Source organism: Anolis carolinensis, unplaced genomic scaffold (genome assembly GCF_035594765.1).
Source record: "Anolis carolinensis isolate JA03-04 unplaced genomic scaffold, rAnoCar3.1.pri scaffold_7, whole genome shotgun sequence".
In the NCBI taxonomy this organism is placed as follows: Eukaryota; Metazoa; Chordata; class Lepidosauria; order Squamata; family Dactyloidae; genus Anolis; species Anolis carolinensis.
Window position 1 is genome coordinate 31,248,958 of NW_026943818.1, and position 23,373 is coordinate 31,272,330.

Consider the following 23,373-nt stretch of genomic DNA (forward strand, 5'->3'; position numbering starts at 1 on the left):
ACCAATCAAAGGGAAAAGGGGGCGGGGAAACAAAATAGTATAGCCAATCAGTAACGAAGCGCCATGTTAGCCGTTAGGATTCTTTTTTGGATGATTGGCAGCCACTCTCAGCCTATCAGGACAGCTGGGGTGGGCGCGAAAGGAGAGGCGCGAACCAATCAAAAGGAAAAGGGGGCGGGGAAACAAAATAGGATAGCCAATGAGTAACGAAGCGCAATGTTAGCCGTTAGGATATAATTTTTGGATGATTGGCATCCCCTCTCGGCCTATCAGGACTCCGGGTTGGGCGCCAAGAAAGAGGCGCGAACCAATCAAAGGGAAAAGCGGGCGGGGAAACAAAATAGGATAGCCAATGAGTAACGAAGCGCAATGTTAGCCGTTAGGATGTAATTTTTGGATGAAATGTGAGTAGATCAATAGGTACTGCTCCTAGCCTCATATATGGAATCTCTAATAATAATAATAATAATAATAATAATAATAATAATAATAATAATAATAATAATAATGTTATATAGCATCTTGGGTGTTTTAGGAAAGCTAAAGACACAGAATCACGATGAAAACGAGGCTTAATTTATTAATTTTTAATCTATTTACAAAAGGGACTGAGTCACAGGTGTCGACGGAAGTGAAAGGAGTCAAGGGCCAGAAGGCAACCTTATTTATTTATTTTTGTATAAGTTACGACAACCACAATATTCAGCATTGTTTCCCGAGACGGAATAAAAACAACTCTTAAAAAAAAAACAGCACGACCATTATGTACAAAAACAAAACAAGTAAGTCAATATGACCGAAAAACACACACACACACACACACACAGATGAGGAAGCGAGAAAAAAAAACCTATCGATCTATCTATCCATTAGACATGTCCAAAAAATCGTTTTGAATCGTATATCGGAATTATTTCGGATTGTTCTCGCTTTTTGATACGCATTAGACATGTCCAAAAAATCGTTTTGAATCGTATATCGGAATTATTTCGGATTGTTCTCGCTTTTTGATACGCATTAGACATGTCCAAAAAATCGTTTTGAATCGTATATCGGAATTATTTCGGATTGTTCTCGCTTTTTGATACGCATTAGACATGTCCAAAAAATCGTTTTGAATCGTATATCGGAATTATTTCGGATTGTTCTCGCTTTTTTGATACGCATTCCGAGACCGCAACCGGCAATGTCATTCGAACCATTGTTGGCCCATTCTCTAATTGTCTCTTCATGTTTCGTTAATTCCCCCCCCCCCAAAAAAAATTTTTTTTTTTAATATACGAATTTTGGGAAATATCCGAAATTCTTGGGTGAAAAAAATCGGAAATACTTTCTATATCGAAGAAATAGAACCGAGAATTGAAACGTTGTTTTTTTTTCATCGATCGGACATGCCTACTATCCATGCTTGTAAAACCTGGAATGGGGGCCCTGTGGGACTGGGATAGTCCCTCCTTCTGTGCCAGGTTTTGCAAACCGCCTTAGGTTCCTTCGGAGAGAGACGAGTGGAGCTCCAGAGAGTTGCATTTCATCGTTTTTAAACTCCCTGAAGTCCTTGGGAGGGAGGAGAGAAGAGTGGAGCTCCCTCTGGGTTGTCTTTGGATTCCCGACTTTGTCCGTCCTGCTCAGGGCGCCAAGGGCTCTTCTTCCACCGGCCGGACCCGGATGGTGGTGGCGCGCAGGGGGTAGTAGCGGCCCTTCCACGTCTTCCAGAAGATGCCCTGCTTCCTCTCGTGCCGCTGGCGGGGCAGCGAGCGGAAGTAGCGCCCGTTCAGGTTGGCCTGCCCACACGCCCCAAACCACCAGCCGCCTGCCGGGCCACAAGAGAAAGACCCGGTTGGGATGTATCCCTCTGTATCTATTTATCTATCTATCTATCATGTATTTATTTATCCATCCATCCATGTATCTATCTATCTATCTATCATGTATCTATTTATCTATTCATCCATGTATCTGTCTATCATGTATCTATTTACCTATCTATCTATCTATCTATCTATCTATCATGTATCTATTTTTCTATCCATCCATGTATCTATCTATCCATCCATCCATCCATCCATCCATGTATCTATCTATCATGTATCATGTATCTATCTATCTATCTATCTATCTATCTATCTATCTATCTAACTAATCTATCCATCCATGTATCTGTCTATCTATCTATCTATCCATCCATCCATCCATCCATCCATCCATCTATCTATCTATCATGTATCTATTTATCTATTCATCCATGTATCTGTCTATCATGTATCTATTTACCTATCTATCTATCTATCTATCTATCTATCTATCTATCTATCTATCTATCATGTATCTATTTTTCTATCCATCCATGTATCTATCTATCCATCCATCCATCCATCCATCCATGTATCTATCTATCTATCTATCTATCTATCTATCTATCTATCTATCTATCTATCTATCTATCTAATCTATCCATCCATGTATCTATCTATCTATCCATCCATCCATCCATTTATCTATCATGTATCAATTTATTTATCTATCTATCCATCCATCCATCTATCATGTATCTATCTATCTATCTATCTATCTATCTATCTATCTATCTATCTATCTATCTATCGATCTATCTATCTATCTAATTTATCCATCCATGTATCTGTCTATCTATCCATCCATCCATGTATCTATCTATCTATCTATCTATCTATCTATCATGTATCTATTTATCTATTCATCTATTCATCCATGTATCTGTCTATCATGTATCTATTTACCTATCTATCTATCTATCTATCTATCTATCATGTATCTATTTTTCTATCCATCCATGTATCTATCTATCCATCCATCCATCCATCCATGTATCTATCTATCATGTATCTATCTATCTATCTATCTATCTATCTATCTATCTATCTATCTAATTTATCCATCCATGTATCTGTCTATCTATCCATCCATCCATGTATCTATCTATCTATCTATCTATCATGTATCTATTTATCTATTCATCTATTCATCCATGTATCTGTCTATCATGTATCTATTTACCTATCTATCTATCTATCTATCATGTATCTATTTTTCTATCCATCCATGTATCTATCTATCCATCCATCCATCCATCCATGTATCTATCTATCATGTATCTATCTATCTATCTATCTATCTATCTATCTATCTATCTATCTATCTATCTAATTTATCCATCCATGTATCTGTCTATCTATCCATCCATCCATGTATCTATCTATCTATCTATCTATCTATCTATCTATCTATCTATCTATCATGTATCTATTTATCTATTCATCTATTCATCCATGTATCTGTCTATCATGTATCTATTTTTCTATCCATCCATGTATCTATCTATCCATCCATCCATCCATCCATGTATCTATCTATCATGTATCTATCTATCTATCTATCTATCTATCTATCTATCTATCGATCTATCTATCTAATTTATCCATCCATGTATCTGTCTATCTATCCATCCATCCATGTATCTATCTATCTATCTATCTATCTATCATGTATCTATTTATCTATTCATCTATTCATCCATGTATCTGTCTATCATGTATCTATTTACCTATCTATCTATCTATCTATCTATCTATCATGTATCTATTTTTCTATCCATCCATGTATCTATCTATCCATCCATCCATCCATCCATGTATCTATCTATCATGTATCTATCTATCTATCTATCTATCTATCTATCTATCTATCTATCTAATTTATCCATCCATGTATCTGTCTATCTATCCATCCATCCATGTATCTATCTATCTATCTATCATGTATCTATTTATCTATTCATCTATTCATCCATGTATCTGTCTATCATGTATCTATTTACCTATCTATCTATCTATCTATCATGTATCTATTTTTCTATCCATCCATGTATCTATCTATCCATCCATCCATCCATCCATGTATCTATCTATCATGTATCTATCTATCTATCTATCTATCTATCTATCTATCTATCTATCTATCTATCTATCTAATTTATCCATCCATGTATCTGTCTATCTATCCATCCATCCATGTATCTATCTATCTATCTATCTATCTATCTATCTATCTATCTATCTATCATGTATCTATTTATCTATTCATCTATTCATCCATGTATCTGTCTATCATGTATCTATTTTTCTATCCATCCATGTATCTATCTATCCATCCATCCATCCATCCATGTATCTATCTATCATGTATCTATCTATCTATCTATCTATCTATCTATCTATCTATCTATCTATCGATCTATCTATCTAATTTATCCATCCATGTATCTGTCTATCTATCCATCCATCCATGTATCTATCTATCTATCTATCTATCTATCATGTATCTATTTATCTATTCATCTATTCATCCATGTATCTGTCTATCATGTATCTATTTACCTATCTATCTATCTATCTATCTATCTATCATGTATCTATTTTTCTATCCATCCATGTATCTATCTATCCATCCATCCATCCATCCATGTATCTATCTATCATGTATCTATCTATCTATCTATCTATCTATCTATCTATCTATCTATCTATCTAATTTATCCATCCATGTATCTGTCTATCTATCCATCCATCCATGTATCTATCTATCATGTATCTATCTATCTATCTATCTATCTATCTATCTATCTATCTATCTATCTATCTAATTTATCCATCCATGTATCTGTCTATCTATCCATCCATCCATGTATCTATCTATCTATCTATCTATCATGTATCTATTTATCTATTCATCTATTCATCCATGTATCTGTCTATCATGTATCTATTTACCTATCTATCTATCTATCTATCTATCATGTATCTATTTTTCTATCCATCCATGTATCTATCTATCCATCCATCCATCCATCCATGTATCTATCTATCATGTATCTATCTATCTATCTATCTATCTATCTATCTATCTATCTAATTTATCCATCCATGTATCTGTCTATCTATCCATCCATCCATGTATCTATCTATCATGTATCTATCTATCTATCTATCTATCTATCTATCTATCTATCTATCTATCTATCTATCTATCTATCTATCTATCTATCTAATTTATCCATCCATGTATCTGTCTATCTATCCATCCATCCATGTATCTATCTATCTATCTATCTATCATGTATCTATTTATCTATTCATCTATTCATCCATGTATCTGTCTATCATGTATCTATTTACCTATCTATCTATCTATCTATCATGTATCTATTTTTCTATCCATCCATGTATCTATCTATCCATCCATCCATCCATCCATGTATCTATCTATCATGTATCTATCTATCTATCTATCTATCATGTATCTATCTATCTATCTATCTATCTATCTATCTATCTATCTATCTATCTATCTAATTTATCCATCCATGTATCTGTCTATCTATCCATCCATCCATGTATCTATCTATCTATCTATCTATCTATCTATCTATCTATCTATCATGTATCTATTTATCTATTCATCTATTCATCCATGTATCTGTCTATCATGTATCTATTTACCTATCTATCTATCTATCTATCTATCTATCATGTATCTATTTTTCTATCCATCCATGTATCTATCTATCCATCCATCCATCCATCCATGTATCTATCTATCATGTATCTATCTATCTATCTATCTATCTATCTATCTATCTATCTATCTATCTAATTTATCCATCCATGTATCTGTCTATCTATCCATCCATCCATGTATCTATCTATCTATCTATCTATCTATCTATCATGTATCTATTTATCTATTCATCCATGTATCTGTCTATCATGTATCTATTTACCTATCTATCTATCTATCATGTATCTATTTTTCTATCCATCCATGTATCTATCTATCCATCCATCCATCCATCCATCCATGTATCTATCTATCTATCCATCCATCCATCCATTTATCTATCATGTATCAATTTATTTATCTATCTATCCATCCATCCATCTATCATGTATCTATCTATTTATCTATCTAATCTATCCATCCATCCATCTATCTATCATGTATCTATCTATCTATCTATCTATCTATTATGTATCTATTCATCCATCCATCCATCCATGTATCTGTTTGTCTCTCCATCCATCCATCTATCTATCTATCTACCTATCCATCCATCTATCTATCTGTCCATCTATTCATCCATGTATCTATCTATCTATCTATCTATCTATCTATCTATCTATCCATCCATTTATCCATCCATCCATCCATCTATCTATCCATTTATCCATCTATCTATCTATCTATGTCTCTATCATAGTAAGGTTGGACTGGATGATCTTTGGGGCCCCCTGTGAACCCCAGGCAAGCTCCCCGGAAGGGATCTATGGGGTGGGGGGGTCTCTTACCGGAGAGGTGCTTGGCGCAGTTGGCGTCGGGGCGGAGGTCGTGGTCGCGGTCGCGGGTGGAGAAGGGCCGTGGGGCGCTGGCGGTGGTGTCCGTGGTGGTGGGTGGCAGGTGTCGGAGGGCGTAGGCGTGTTCCTCGGGTGGCAGGGGGGCGGCCAGGAGCTCCTCCCGGTGGGAGCCCCCCTCCCAGTCCCACAGCTCCACCTCCAGGCGGAAGGCCCCGCCCCCCAAGGCATGACGGACAGGCTCCAGGCCCAGCCAGAACTCCCCTGAGGACACAAGGGAAGGAAGAGGGGCTCAGGCACCGGGAGAAGAACCAAGAGAAGAAAGGGGCTCCCGCGACCCCCCGCTTACCCGTCAGGTTCCCAAAGCCGTCCCGGTATTCGTCCCAGAGGCGGTCAAAGTCCACCGAGCCGTCCAGGCGCCGCTGGATCACCGTCCAGCCTCCGTCCCCTGAGAAGGAGAGAAAGAGGGCCATTGGGATCCATTGGAGAAGGAAGAGAAGAAAGAGGAGGAGGAGGGAGAAGAGCATGAGGAGGAAGAAGGTCAAGAGGAAGTAGAGGGAGAAGAGAAGAGGAAGAAAAGAAGAGAGTGAGGAAGGAGAAGAAAGGAGATTAAGGAGAAAAAGCAGAGGAAGAAGGTCAAGAGGAAGCAAAAGAAGAAGAGAAGGAGGATGAGGGAGAAGAGGCAATAATAGGGGAAAGGGATTCATTTGGATCCATTGGAGAAGGAAGAGAAGAAAGAGGAGGAGGAGGGAGAAGAGGAGGAGGAAGAAGGTCAAGAGGAAGTAGAGGGTTAGGGTTAGGGTCAAGAGGAAGTAAAGGGAGAAGGGGAAGAAGAAGGTTAAGAGAAAGAAAAAGAAAAAGAGAAGAAAGAGAAGTGTTGGAAGAAGAAGGTTAAGAGAAAGTGAAAGAAGAGAAGGAAGAAGAGAATAAAAAGAAGAATAAGGAGAAGAGGAGAAGAAAGAGAAGACAAAGAAGTGAAAGAAGAGAAGACAATAAAAAGAAGAAAAGGGAGAAGAGAAAAAAGAGAAGACGAGGAAGTGAAAGAAGAGAAGGAAGAAGAGAATAAAAAGAAGAATAGGAAGGAGAAGAAAGACAAGGGAGTGAAAGAAGAGAAGGAAGAAGAGAATAAAAAGAAGAATAAGGAGAAGAGGAGAAGAAAGAGAAGACAAAGAAGTGAAAGAAGAGAAGACAATAAAAAGAAGAAAAGGGAGAAGAGAAAAAAGAGAAGACGAGGAAGTGAAAGAAGAGAAGGAAGAAGAGAATAAAAAGAAGAAGAGGAGAACGAGAAGACGCAAAAGTGAAAGAAGAGAAGGAAGAAGAGAAGAAAGAGAAGAGGATGAGGAGGAAGGTTAAGAGAAAGGAAGAAGATGAAGAGGAAGAAGAGTAGAAAAAGAGGATGAGGAGGAAGGTTAAGAGAAAGTAAAAGAAGAAGAGGAAGAAGAGAAGAAAGAGAAGAGGATGAGGAGGAAGGTTAAGAGAAAGAGGAAGAAGATGAAGAGGAAGTGGAAGATGAAGAGGAAGAAGAGTAGAAAGAGAAGAGGAAGAAGAGAAGAAAGAGAAGAGGATGAGGAGGAAGGTTAAGAGAAAGGAAGCAGTGTATATTCAGAGGGAAGCAGTGTATATTCCTATATATGTATCTATACGTACCTGGGGTGAGTTCGCAGAAGACGTCGAAGGGTGAAGAGCCGGGGGGCTGGATGCGGAAGACCCCGCTGTTCTTCCCGCCGTTGTCCAGGGAGATCCGGTGGCATCCGGAAGGCAGGCCTGGTCAATGAAGAGAAGGACGAGAAGAAAGTAAGAAGAAACACAGCCATGAAGCCAAGCCAGCAAGCTCTTTCCAGAGCCTTCCCTTTGGAGGCCGCGGCAGCAACAACAACGTCAACATGACCTTTCCCCGCATTCCGGGCCTCCCTCCGCTTGCATCATCCTCCTCCTCTTGGTCATCATCCTCTTCTTCCTTCGGACGTGATCCTTTCCTCGCTCTTTTCCGGCAGGATCCCAAGAGAGAGACCCAGGAAAATCCACACTTAAGTCATTTACTCAAGAATACGTTGCCTTGGGAAAGCCCCTCCTGAACTCATCCGGAGAGGAAAGCCTTATTGTTGTTGTTGTTATTATTATTATTATTATTATTATTAATAATAATAATAATAATAATATAAAATCCAGCGTATCTATCTTGTTTGCTGTGTCATAATAAAATAAATACAGGAAAATAATAATAATAATAATAATAATAATAATAATAATAATAATAATAATAATAATAATAATATAAGTCTGTTGTATTGGATCACACGCCAGACACTTCCCAAGTGTCTAGGGCTGTGTATTATTATTATTATTATTACTATTATTAGGCAGGGGCTGGATGGCCCTATTATTATTATTATGATTGGGTGCTGGATGACCATATGATTATTATTATTATCATCATCATCATCATCATCATCATCATCATCATCATCATTATTGAGGGCTGGATGGCCCTATTATTATTATTATTGTTGTTGTTGTTGTTGTTGTTATTGTGGCTGGACGGCCCTATTATCATTATTATCATTATTGGGGGCTGGATGGCCCTATTATTATTATTATTATTATTATTATTATTATTATTATTATTAGGTGCTGGATGGCATTATTATTATTATTATTATTGGGGGCTGGATGGCCCTATTATTATTATTATTATTATTATTATTATTATTATTATTATTAGGTGCTGGATGGCATTATTATTATTATTATTACTGGGGGCTGGATGGCCCTATTATTATTATTATTATTATTATTATTATTATTATAAGGTGCTGGATGGCATTATTATTATTATTATTATTGGGGGCTGGATGGCCCTATTATTATTATTATTATTATTATTATTATTAGGTGCTGGATGGCATTATTATTATTATTATTACTGGGTGCTGGATGGCCTTATTATTATTATTATTATTATTATTTACTGGGGGCTGGATGGTCATATTTATTATTATTATTATTATTATTATTATTATTATTATTATTATTATGATTATGATTATGATTATGAATCAGGGGCTGGACTAGATGTCCTTTAGGGTCCCCTCCAAGTGTTATCATTCTAATAATTCTAATAAGACGGCCTGTTTCTCGCCAAGCCTTTGTGTAGGAGGGAGGATGTTGTTCCGAGGGGGGGCTTTGGGTCGATGACGTGGTTTCCACCCGCCCGCCCGCCCGCCTCGCAGGGGGAGCGCTGCCTGTCCGGCCTTTGCCCGACTTGGCCCGGCGCCAGAGGAGGAGGAGGAGGAGGAGGAGGAGGAGGAGTCCCCTTTCACCCACTTGGCCCCGGCCCAAAGGAAAAAAGAACAAGACCTCCCCCCCCTTTCCTTCCCCATTCACTCCATCGGAAAGCCATACCAGCCTCCGCTCACTCGGGGTTTCCCAGCCACTTATAGAATAATAATAGTAATAATAATAAGCTAAGTGCCAGATAGATGCACACAACGAACGTATCAAATGATAGAATGATAATAAGCTAAGTGCCAGGTAGATGCACACAACGAACGTATCAAATGATAGAATGATAATAATAATAATAAGCTAAGTGCCAGGTAGATGCACACAACGAACGTATCAAATGATAGAATGATAATAAGCTAGGCGACAGGTAGATGCACACGATGGATGTATGAAATAATAATAATAATAATAATAATAATAATAATAATAATAATAATAATAAGCTAAGCAGAAGGTAAATTCACACGACTGACATATCAAATGATAAAATAATAATAATAAGCTAAGCACCAGGTAGATGCACACAACGAACATATCAAATGATATAATGATAATAATAATAATAATAAGCTAAGTGCCAGGTAGATGCACACAACGAACGTATCAAATGATATAATAATAATAATAAGCTAAGCGCCAGGTAGATGCACACGATGGATGTATCAAATGATATAATAATAATAATCATAATAATAAGTTAAGCACCAGGTAAATTCACATGACGGATGTACATACTAAATGATAAAATAATAATAATAATAATCCTAATAATCAGCTAAGCGCAAGGTAGATGCACTCGACGGACATATCAAATAATAATACCAGGTAGATGCACACAACGAACGTATCAAATGATAATAATAATAATAATAAACTAAGTACCAGATAGATGCACACAACGAACGTATCAAATGATAAAATAATAATAATAAGCTAAGCGCCAGGTGGATGCACACAACGAACGTATCAAATGATAATAATAATAATAATAATAATAATAAACTAAGTACCAGATAGATGCACACAACGAACGTATCAAATGATAAAATAATAATAATAATAATAATAAGCTAAGTACCAGATAGATGCACACAACGAACGTATCAAATGATAAAATAATAATAATAAGCTAAGCGCCAGGTAGATGCACACAACGAACGTATCAAATGATAATAATAATAATAATAATAATAAACTAAGTACCAGATAGATGCACACAACGAACGTATCAAATGATAAAATAATAATAATAAGCTAAGCGCCAGGTGGATGCACACAACGGACATATCAAATGATATAATAATAATAATAATAATAATAATAATAATAATAATAATAATAATAATAATTTTAGATAATGGGAAGCAGTGACTCACCAGAAGCTTCAGAAGCTTTGTCTGTTGTTGTCGTGGTTCCTTCTCCTTCTCGGCTGTGGTTGGCAGGGTGATTCCGGCCGCTGTCCCGTTTACCACCTTCCACAACGTCAACAACGTGTCCGGCCTTGAGGTGGAAGGGAAGGAGCAGGTTGACCTGTGGGGAGGAAGAAGAGGATGATGAGGATGATGATGATGGAGAAAACACACTCACTGCCCCTGGGTCCATGCTGATGCTGCTAAAGAACCTCCAGTTGGACAGAGGAGGAGGAGAAACCATCAATAATAATAATAATAATAATAATAATAATAATAATAATAATAATAATATAAAAATAGTAATAATATATAAAATAATATAATATATAATATAAAAATTAAAAATATAATATATAATATACAAATAAAAGTAATACAATATATAATATACAAATAAAAGTAATATAATATATAATATAATATACAAATAAAAGTAATAATATACAAAAAAAATATACTATATAATATACAAATAAAAGTAATATAATATATAATATAATATACAAATAAAAGTAATATAATATATAATATACAAATAAAAGTAATATAATATATATAAAAATATATAATATATAATATAAAAATATATAATATATAATATACAAATAAAAATATATAATATACAAATAAATATATAATATATAATATACAAATAAAAGTAATATAATATATAATATAATATACAAATAAAAGTAATATAATATATAATATAATATACAAATAAAAGTAATATATAATATACAAATAAAAATATAATATATAATATACAAATAAATATATAATATATAATATACAAATAAAAGTAATATATAATATACAAATAAAAGTAATATAATATATAATATAAAAATAAAAAGTATAATATATAAAATAATAAAATAAAAGTAATATAATATATAATATAAAAATAAAAAGTATAATATATAAAATAATAAAATAAAAATAATATAATATATAATATAAAAATAAAAATATAATATATAAAATAAAAAATAAAAATAATATAATATATAATATAAAAATAAAAAGTATAATATATAAAATAATAAAATAAAAATAATATATAATATAAAAATAATATATATAGTATAAAAATAAAAAATATTTAATATAAAATATAATACAATATATAATATGAAAATATAATATATAAAATAATAAAATATAAAAATAATATATATGAAAATAATAATAATAATAATAATAAAATGATAATAATAATAATAATAATAATAATAATAATAATAATATAATGTTTATGTATTTTTATCACCCAACCCAGCCATACCTGCGCTTGGCTTATGTAAATATGTATTTATTTACAGCCAAGGCGTCACGCGTGACCGGGCGTGCTTTCCCGTGTGTCCCTCCAACCCAACCATGGTCCCCTGGGCATGCGCAGAGTGCACCCTGTGTACCTTGCTCTGGAGGCTCTTGATCTGGAGGTTCTGCTTGTCCATGCGGTACTGCTGCTGCTTCAGCTTCTGAGAGAGCTCCTCGATCCTCGCACTCTGGACACTCACCACGTTCTGCACAACAAACAACATACCGATACAACAACAACAACAACAACAACAATAAATAGACACCCCATTCTAAGGGAGGGAGGGAGGGATTCAAAGCCCTTTGTAATGATTGACAGGACGGATCCGACCAGGACAAAGTCCCGACCCGTTGGCACAAAGGAGGAGCCTTGGTGGCATCCTTGGAAGGCAAACTCTGAGCCTGTGCAGAGTGCTTTCTCACTTCCAGCCCATCCTAAGACTCTTGCCACTGTGCAGAGTGCCTTTCCCAGCCCATGCTAAGATTCTTGCAACCTCTGAGCATGTGCAGAGTGCCTTTCCTATTCCATCCTAAGATTTTTGCCACCTCTGAGCATGTGCAGAGTGCTTTTCCCTTCTCATCCTAGGACTCTTGCAACCTCTGCTCATGTGCAGAGTGCCTTTCCCACCTCCTCCTAATCCTGAGCTACGTCTAAGCATGTGCAGAGTGCTTTTCCGTCTTCATCCCAAGCCTCTTGCAACCCCTGATCATGTCCCTTCTCATCCCAAGCCTCTTGTAACCTCTGAGCATGTGTAGAGTGCCTTTCCTACTCCATCCTAAGATTCTTGCCACCTCTGATCATGTGCAGAGTGCTTTTTCCTTCTCATCCTAGGACTCTTGCAACCTCTGAGCATGTGCAGAGTGCCTTTCCCACCCCATCCTAAGCCTGGGCTACATCTACACATGTGCAGAGTGCTTTTCCTTCACCATCTGAAGCCTCTTGCAACCCCTGACCATGTGCAGAGTGCAATTCTCACCCCATAGGACCCTTACAACCTCTGCTCATGTGCAGAGTGCTTTTACCTTGTCATCCTAGTTGCAACCTCTGAACATGTGCAGAGCGCTTTCCCATTTCCAGCTTCTCCTCATCCTAGGACTCTGTGGACTCTGATCATGTGCAAAGTGCCTTTCCCATAATAGACTAAGACCCTTGCAACCTTTGCTCGTGTGCAGAGTGCTTTTCCCTTCTCATCCCAAACCTTTGCAACCCCTGATCATGTGCAGAGTGCTTTTCCCACCCTATCCCAAGCTTCTTGCAACCTCTGAGCCTGTGCAGAGTGCTTTTCCCATCTCATCTTAATACCCTTACCACCTCTGAGCCTGTGCAGAGTGCCTTTCCCATCTCATCCCAAGCCTTTTGCAACCCCTGATCATGTCCCTTCTCGTCCCAAGATTCTTCCAACCTCTGAGCATGTGCAGAGTGCCTTTCCCACCCCATCCCAAACCTTTGAAACCTCTGATCATGTGCAGAGTGCCTTTCTCAACCCATCCTAAGACCCTTGCAACCTTTGACCATGTGCAGAGTGCCTCCCCACCCCATTCTAAGACCCTCACAACCTCTGCTCATGTGCAAAGTGCCTTTCCCATAATAGTCTATGCCTCTTGCAACCCCTGAGCCTGTGCAGAGTGCAATTCCCACCCCAGGAGACCCTTATAACCTCTGAGCCTGTGCAGAGTGCCTTTCCCATCCTATCTTAGTACCCTTACTAACTCTGAGCCTGTGCAGAGTGCCTTTCCCATCTCATCCCAAACCTTTGCAACCCCTGAGCCTGTGCAGAGTGCAGTTCCCACCCCAGGAGACCCTTGCAACCCCTGAGCCTGTGCAGAGTGCAATTCCCACCCTATCTTAATATCCTTACCACCTCTGAGCCTGTGCAGAGTGCAATTCCCATCCTATCTTAGTACCCTTACCACCTCTGAGCCTGTGCAGAGTGCAATTCCCATCCTATCTTAGTACCCTTACCACCTCTGAGCCTGTGCAGAGTGCAATTCCCATCCTATCTTAGTACCCTTACCACCTCTGAGCCTGTGCAGAGTGCAATTCCCATCCTATCTTAGCACCCTTACTAACTCTGAGCCTGTGCAGAGTGCAATTCCCACCCTATCTTAATACCCTTACCACCTCTGAGCCTGTGCAGAGTGCCTTTCCCATCTCATCCCAAACCCTTGCAACCCCTGAGCCTGTGCAGAGTGCAATTCCCACCCTATCTTAATACCCTTACCGCCTCTGAGCCTGTGCAGAGTGCCTTTCCCATCTCATCCCAAACCTTTGCAACCCCTGAGCCTGTGCAGAGTGCAATTCCCACCCTATCTTAGTACCCTTACTAACTCTGAGCATGTGCAGAGTGCAATTCCCACCCTATCTTAATATCCTTACCACCTCTGAGCCTGTGCAGAGTGCCTTTCCCATCTCATCCCAAACCCTTGCAACCCCTGAGCCTGTGCAGAGTGCAATTCCCACCCTATCTTAATACCCTTACCGCCTCTGAGCCTGTGCAGAGTGCAATTCCCATCCTATCTTAGTACCCTTACTAACTCTGAGCCTGTGCAGAGTGCAATTCCCACCCTATCTTAGTACCCTTACCACCTCTGAGCCTGTGCAGAGTGCAATTCCCATCCTATCTTAGTACCCTTACTAACTCTGAGCCTGTGCAGAGTGCAATTCCCACCCTATCTTAGTACCCTTGCAACCCCTGAGCCTGTGCAGAGTGCAATTCCCACCCTATCTTAATATCCTTACCACCTCTGAGCCTGTGCAGAGTGCAATTCCCACCCTATCTTAATACCCTTGCCACCCCTGAGCCTGTGCAGAGTGCCTTTGGGCCCCGTACCTGTTCCTCCCGGAGGGCGTGGAGGCGCTGGGTGAGGTCCTGGAGGTGTCCGCGCGTGCGCTCCACGTGTTCGCGGAGCCCCCGTCCCAGCTGGAGCAGCCCGTGGGCCAGCACGTTCACCTCCTCCCACGAAGCCCCCTTCTTCCCCCCACGAGAGGAAGGGGAAGAGGAAGAGGAAGAGAGGACGAAGAGAGGACACAACAGCCAGGCCGCCCACACCCCTTGCATGGCTGCAGCTGCCTCTGCCTTTGTGGACGGACGGACGAGAGCCTGGGACCAGGGGCCTTTATAGCACACGCACGCACAGCCACTCCCCACTCTCCTCCTCCTCCTCCTTTCATCCTTCCCTTCCTTCCTTCATTCCTCCTTTTCCCACAGGCCAACACAGGAATAGCTTCCCCGCAGAGCCCCAAAAAAGGAGGCCAAAGGTCACCCAGGTCAAGCCGGGAAGGAAGGAATCAATCCATCGGAATCAATAATCAATAATAATCAATAATAATAGAATCCCAGACTTGGAAGGGACTCCACCAAAGGCCATCCAACTCCAATCAACCATTAAGAAACAATGAATGACTGCTTCGGATAGGATAGAAGGCACAATGAGTCAATCAATAATACTAATCAATAATAATAATAATAATCAATAATCAATAATAATAGAATACTAGACTTGGGAGAGAACCCCAAAGGCCATGCAGTCCAACTCTATGTTCAACCAGAAAGACACAATGAATGAATGCTTCAGATAGGATAGAAGGCACAATGAATCAATCAATAATAATAATAATCAATAATAATAATAATTATCAATAATCAATAATAATAGAGTCTCAGACTTGGAAGGGATTCCACCAAAGGCCATCCAACTCCAATCAACCATAAAGACACAATGAATGCATGCTTTGGATAGGATAGAAGGCACAATGAGTCAATCAATAATAATTATAAATAATAATAATAATCAATAATCAATAATAATAGAATACTAGACTTGGGAGAGAACCCCAAAGGCCATGCAGTCCAACTCTATGTTCAACCAGAAAGACACAATGAATAAATGCTTCAGATAGGATAGAAGGCACAATGAATCAATCAATAATAATCAATAATCAATAATAATAGAGTCTCAGACTTGGAAGGGACTCCACCAAAGGCCATCCAACTCCAATCAACCATGAAGACACAATGAATGAATGCTTCGGATAGGATAGAAGGCACAATGAATCAATCAATAATAATAATAATAATCAATAATAATAGAAAAAATAATAATCAACAATCAATAATAATATAATCCTAGACTTGAAAGGGACTCCACCAAAGGCCATCCAACTCCAATCAACCATAAAGACACAATGAATGAATGCTTCAGATATGATAGAAGGCACAATAAATCAATCAATAATAATCAATAATCAATAATAATAGAATCCTAGACTTGGAAGGGACTCCACCAAAGGCCATCCAGTCCAACCCTCCCATTCAGCCATAAAACAATCAATGAATGAATCAATGAATGAATCAATCATAATCAATAATAATAGAAATAATCAATAATAATAGAAATAATAATAATCAACGATCAATAATAATAGAATCCTAGACTTGGAAGGGACTCCACCAAAGGCCATCCAATCAACCATAAAGACACAATGAATGAATGCTTCGGATAGGATAGAAGGCACAATGAATCAATCAATAATAATAATAATCAATAATAATAATAATTATCAATAATCAATAATAATAGAGTCTCAGACTTGGAAGGGATTCCACCAAAGGCCATCCAACTCCAATCAACCATAAAGACACAATGAATGAATGCTTCGGATAGGATAGAAGGCACAATAAATCAATCAATAATAATCAATAATCAATAATAATAGAATCCTAGACTTGGAAGGGACTCCACCAAAGGCCATCCAGTCCAACCCTCCCATTCAGCCATAAAACAATCAATGAATGAATGAATGAATCATAATCAATAATAATAGAAATAATCAATAATAATAGAATCCTAGACTTGGAAGAGAACCCCCCCCAAAGTATTTTAGTGTATTAATTTTTTAGTGTTTTTTTATTATTTTTTATTGGGTTGCTAGGAGACCCAGTGGGCGGAGCTTAGCCTTCTAACTGGCAGCAATGGGATAAAAGCAATGATTCCTCTCCCTCTGATTAGGACTTTATTTTTCTTTTCTTTTTGTTATATCAACCTAGAGGCATGGATGAGAGGACTTTTGTTGTTTTGTCCGCTGCCGTGATGCCATGACTCTTTTATATATATAGATAATAATAATTACTCAGCAATATATATAGTAACTAGCTGTGCCCGGCCACGCGTTGCTGTGGCAAAGTGGTGGTGGTATCGGTTAAAACTTGTTGTGGAATTTTTATTTGACGTTATTTGTATTTTTTTAAATTAATTTTATTGTCACTTATCTTTTTTATTTATTATATTTTATTATTTTGTTGTATTATTTTTAGTCATTTTGTTATACTATTTTATTGTATTAATTATTTTAGTGTTTTTTATAATTTTTATTGTATTATTTGTATTTATTTTTTTATCATTATTTTATTAACACTGGGCTGAGTGGGTTGCTAGGAGACCAAGTGGGCGGAGCTTAGCCTTCTAACTGGCAGCAATTGGATAAAAACAATTATTCTTCTCCTTCTAATTAGGACTTCATTTTTCTTTTCTTTTTGTTGTATCAACCTAGAGGCATGGATGAGGGGTTGTGATGTCAATTTTCGAGGTTGTGGGGTGTTTAGTTTTGTTGTTTTGTCCGCTGCCGTGATGCCATCACTCTTTTATATATATAGATATAATATAATAATTGCTCAATAATATATAATATTTTTTTTTATCTGGCTCGGCTTGCATTGGAGTGAAGGAGGGCTCAAGGCCGTCTTGTTCCCCATGTGTCTGTCCATAGACCTCCCTTTGTTCCTGTTTCGTTCCCTCCTTCTTTCTTTCTTTCTTTTGGAGGTTACTGTGCGAAAGGTCACTGAGTTAAGAATAGACGACGGAATAGGATGAACCATCATTGGCTTGCCTTGGCCTTGGGAGAGAGAGAGAGAGAGAAAGGCCGCCTTTGTGTGTTGCTTCCCAGCATCACCACCACCATCAAGGCCTTCACATCTGGAACAACAACAACAACAACAACAACAACGACAACGGGACGGGATCCAAGTGGAGGAAAGGGCAAGGAGGAGGAGGAGGAGGACACACAGAGAGAGACTGGGGGAAAGGGCACGCAAAACAAAGCCAGAGGGGGATCTAGAGGTCATCTAGCCCAGCCCCAAGTCCGCCATCAGGATACAATCCGATCCCTCCCGACAGATGGCCACCCAGCCATAGATAGGGTTTATATCAGTCTATTGCTATAAGTATATTTATATTACTAGCATGGGAAAGGAAAAGGAAACCATTCTGACATGGGGACACAATCCGATCCCTCCCGACAGATGGCCACCCAGCCAGATATGAATGAATTAATGAATATATAATATATATATAAAATAGACATACACACAATAGAATCACAGCATTTTCAGAGTTGGAAGGAATCCCAAGGGCCATCCAGTCCAGGCCCATTCTGCCATGGAGACACAATCCGATCCCTCCCAGCAGATGGCCACCCAGCCATAGGTAAGATGACATGTATATACACAACACACAACAGAATCATACTCACAATATTATTATTATAATATTATAATAATATTATAATAATTTTATATTGCTAAAATGGGCCATCCAGTCCAGGCTCATTCTGCCATGGAGACACAATCCGATCCCTCCCAGCAGATGGACACCCAGCCATAGATAGGGTTTATATCAGTCTATTGCTATAAGTATATTTATATTACTAGCATGGGAAAGGAAAAGGAAACCATTCTGACATGGGGACACAATCCGATCCCTCCCGACAGACGGCCATCCAGCCATAGATAGGATTTATTTAAGTCTATTGCTATAAGTATATTTATATTACTAGCATGGGAAAGGAACCCAAGGGCCATTCTGACATGGGGACACAATCCGATCCCTCCCAGCAGATGGCCACCCAGCCAGATATGAATGAATGAATGAATGAATATACACACACACACACATACACACACATGATACACACACAATAGAATCACAGCATTTTCAGAGTTGGAAGGAATCCCAAGGGCCATCCAGTCCAGGCCCATTCTGCCATGGAGACACAATCCGATCCCTCCCAACAGATGGCCATCCAGACAGATATGAATTACATATACATATATATATATATATATAATACACATACAATAGAATGATAGCATCTTAAGAGTTGAAAAGAATCCCAAGTGCCATCCAGTCCACCCCATTCTGCCATGCGGATACAATCCGATCCCTCCCAACAGATGACCATTTAGTCATAGATGTGTGTGTGTGTGTGTGTGTGTGTGTGTGTGTGTATATATATATATAATCATATCTATGGCTGGATGGCCATCTGTCAGGAGAGATCGGATTGGGTCCCCATGGTGGAATGGGGATGGGCTGGATGGCCCTTGGTGTCCCATCCAACCCAAAATTCTATGAACATACTTCTATCTGAAATCATCTCTGGCTGGATGACTATCTGTTGGGAAGGATTCGATGGTATCCATGGAAGAACGGGGTTGGGCGAGATGACTCAGAGAGCTTGGCAAGGACACACGGCCAGTGAGTGACCGACCGGCCAGGGCGCCCCGGTCAAGCGGGGTCACCGTGCCCCCAAACACGCCGGCTGTTGACTTCTTTCGCAACCCCACGGACGCCTCCCAGGAACACGTCACAAAAGCTTCCCAAAATGTTCTGTTCCTTCCTGTTCAGTTGAAAGACGGCACCACCCGATCCCTCCCGAGAGAGGGCCAGCCAGCCACAGACAATGACAAACAGATATGATAGGGAGAAGAGTCTATCATGGTTAGATCAAAGAATCCCATAGAGCTGGAAGGGACCCCTAAAGGCCATCCAGTCCAGCCCTTCCTTCTACCAGGCAGGAAGGAAAGCACCATCCAATCCCTCTCAACAGAGGGCCATCCAGGGATAGATACAACATCAGGAAGGCATCATACGATCTCTCTCAACAGAGGGCCATCCAGGCATAAATACATCAGGAAGACATCATCTGATCCCTCTCAACAGAGGGCCATCCAGATATTGATACGACAGCAGGAAGGCACCATCCGATCCCTCCCGACAGAGGGCCATCCAGGGATAGATACAACATCTGGAAGGCACCATACGATCCCTCCAGACAGAGAGCCATCCAGATATTGATACGACAGCAGGAAGGCATCATATGATCCCTCTCAACAGAGGGCCATCCAGATATTGATACGACAGCAGGAAGGCACCATCCGATCCCTCCCGACAGAGGGCCATCCAGGGATAGATACAACATCTGGAAGGCACCATACGATCCCTCCAGACAGAGAGCCATCCAGATATTGATACGACAGCAGGAAGGCATCATATGATCCCTCTCAACAGAGGGCCATCCAGATATTGATACGACAGCAGGAAGGCACCATCCGATCCCTCCCGACAGAGGGCCATCCAGGGATAGATACAACATCAGGAAGGCATCATACGATCCCTCCAGACAGAGGGCCATCCAGATATTGACATGACAGCAGGAAGGCACCATACGATCCCTCTCAACAGAGGGCCATCCAGATATTGACATGACAGCAGGAAGGCACCATACGATCCCTCCAGACAGAGGGCCATCCAGGCATAGATATGACATAGGGTTGGGACCTCTAAAGGCCATCCGGTCCAGCCCTTTCCTTCTGCCAGGCAGGAAGGAAGGCACCATCCGATCCCTCCCGACAGAGGGCCATCCAGATATTGATACGACAGCAGGAAGGCATCATCCGATCCCTCCAGACAGAGGGCCATCCAGGGATAGATACAACATCAGGAAGGCACCATCCGATCTCTCTCAACAGAGGGCCATCCAGGCATAAATACATCAGGAAGACATCATCTGATCCCTCTCAACAGAGGGCCATCCAGATATTGATACGACAGCAGGAAGGCACCATCCGATCCCTCCCGACAGAGGGCCATCCAGGGATAGATACAACATCTGGAAGGCACCATACGATCCCTCCAGACAGAGAGCCATCCAGATATTGATACGACAGCAGGAAGGCATCATATGATCCCTCTCAACAGAGGGCCATCCAGATATTGATACGACAGCAGGAAGGCACCATCCGATCCCTCCCGACAGAGGGCCATCCAGATATTGATACGACAGCAGGAAGGCATCATATGATCCCTCTCAACAGAGGGCCATCCAGATATTGATACGACAGCAGGAAGGCACCATCCGATCCCTCCCGACAGAGGGCCATCCAGATATTGATACGACAGCAGGAAGGCATCATCCGATCCCTCCAGACAGAGGGCCATCCAGGGATAGATACAACATCAGGAAGGCACCATCCGATCTCTCTCAACAGAGGGCCATCCAGGCATAAATACATCAGGAAGACATCATCTGATCCCTCTCAACAGAGGGCCATCCAGATATTGATACGACAGCAGGAAGGCACCATCCGATCCCTCCCGACAGAGGGCCATCCAGGGATAGATACAACATCTGGAAGGCACCATACGATCCCTCCAGACAGAGAGCCATCCAGATATTGATACGACAGCAGGAAGGCATCATATGATCCCTCTCAACAGAGGGCCATCCAGATATTGATACGACAGCAGGAAGGCACCATCCGATCCCTCCCGACAGAGGGCCATCCAGGGATAGATACAACATCTGGAAGGCACCATACGATTCCTCCAGACAGAGAGCCATCCAGATATTGATACGACAGCAGGAAGGCATCATATGATCCCTCTCAACAGAGGGCCATCCAGATATTGATACGACAGCAGGAAGGCACCATCCGATCCCTCCCGACAGAGGGCCATCCAGGGATAGATACAACATCAGGAAGGCATCATACGATCCCTCCAGACAGAGGGCCATCCAGATATTGACATGACAGCAGGAAGGCACCATACGATCCCTCTCAACAGAGGGCCATCCAGATATTGACATGACAGCAGGAAGGCACCATACGATCCCTCCAGACAGAGGGCCATCCAGGCATAGATATGACATAGGGTTGGGACCTCTAAAGGCCATCCGGTCCAGCCCTTTCCTTCTGCCAGGCAGGAAGGAAGGCACCATCCGATCCCTCCCGACAGAGGGCCATCCAGATATTGATACGACAGCAGGAAGGCATCATCCGATCCCTCCAGACAGAGGGCCATCCAGGGATAGATACAACATCAGGAAGGCACCATCCGATCTCTCTCAACAGAGGGCCATCCAGGCATAAATACATCAGGAAGACATCATCTGATCCCTCTCAACAGAGGGCCATCCAGATATTGATACGACAGCAGGAAGGCACCATCCGATCCCTCCCGACAGAGGGCCATCCAGGGATAGATACAACATCTGGAAGGCACCATACGATCCCTCCAGACAGAGAGCCATCCAGATATTGATACGACAGCAGGAAGGCATCATATGATCCCTCTCAACAGAGGGCCATCCAGATATTGATACGACAGCAGGAAGGCATCATATGATCCCTCTTGACAGAGGGCCATCCAGATATTGATACGACAGCAGGAAGGCATCATATGATCCCTCCAGACAGAGAGCCATCCAGATATTGATACGACAGCAGGAAGGCATCATATGATCCCTCTCAACAGAGGGCCATCCAGATATTGATACGACAGCAGGAAGGCACCATCCGATCCCTCCCGACAGAGGGCCATCCAGGGATAGATACAACATCAGGAAGGCATCATACGATCCCTCCAGACAGAGGGCCATCCAGATATTGACATGACAGCAGGAAGGCACCATACGATCCCTCTCAACAGAGGGCCATCCAGATATTGACATGACAGCAGGAAGGCACCATACGATCCCTCCAGACAGAGGGCCATCCAGGCATAGATATAACATAGGGTTGGGACCTCTAAAGGCCATCCGGTCCAGCCCTTTCCTTCTGCCAGGCAGGAAGGCACCATTTGATCCCTCCCGGCAGAGGGCCATCCAGCCACAGATACAATTAAAACAATAC

At 40.4% G+C, this 23,373-nt stretch overlaps 1 protein-coding gene across 5 annotated transcripts in view; it reads right to left on the minus strand.

Annotated features, from left to right (window-relative positions):
* Window positions 1–554: 554 nt before the first annotated feature.
* angptl4 (angiopoietin like 4) overlaps window positions 555–23,373 on the minus strand; it is a 32,654-nt gene continuing 9,835 nt past the window's right edge. The window contains exons 1-7 of one of the 5 annotated variants that reach the window (XM_062958905.1): window positions 15,235–18,914; window positions 12,499–12,609; window positions 11,045–11,198; window positions 8,031–8,147; window positions 6,733–6,831; window positions 6,381–6,647; window positions 650–1,810 (exon numbers count right to left, since the gene is read on the minus strand). In XM_062958905.1, coding sequence (XP_062814975.1) covers window positions 1,626–1,810; window positions 6,381–6,647; window positions 6,733–6,831; window positions 8,031–8,147; window positions 11,045–11,198; window positions 12,499–12,609; window positions 15,235–15,462 — 1,161 coding nt within the window. In that variant the 5' untranslated portion in view covers window positions 15,463–18,914 and the 3' untranslated portion in view covers window positions 650–1,625. Of the gene's footprint in view, window positions 1,811–6,380; window positions 6,648–6,732; window positions 6,832–8,030; window positions 8,148–11,044; window positions 11,199–12,498; window positions 18,915–23,373 lie in introns of those variants that run through there. The other 4 variants (XM_062958907.1, XM_062958906.1, XM_062958908.1 and 1 more) reach the window with 4 other exon arrangements.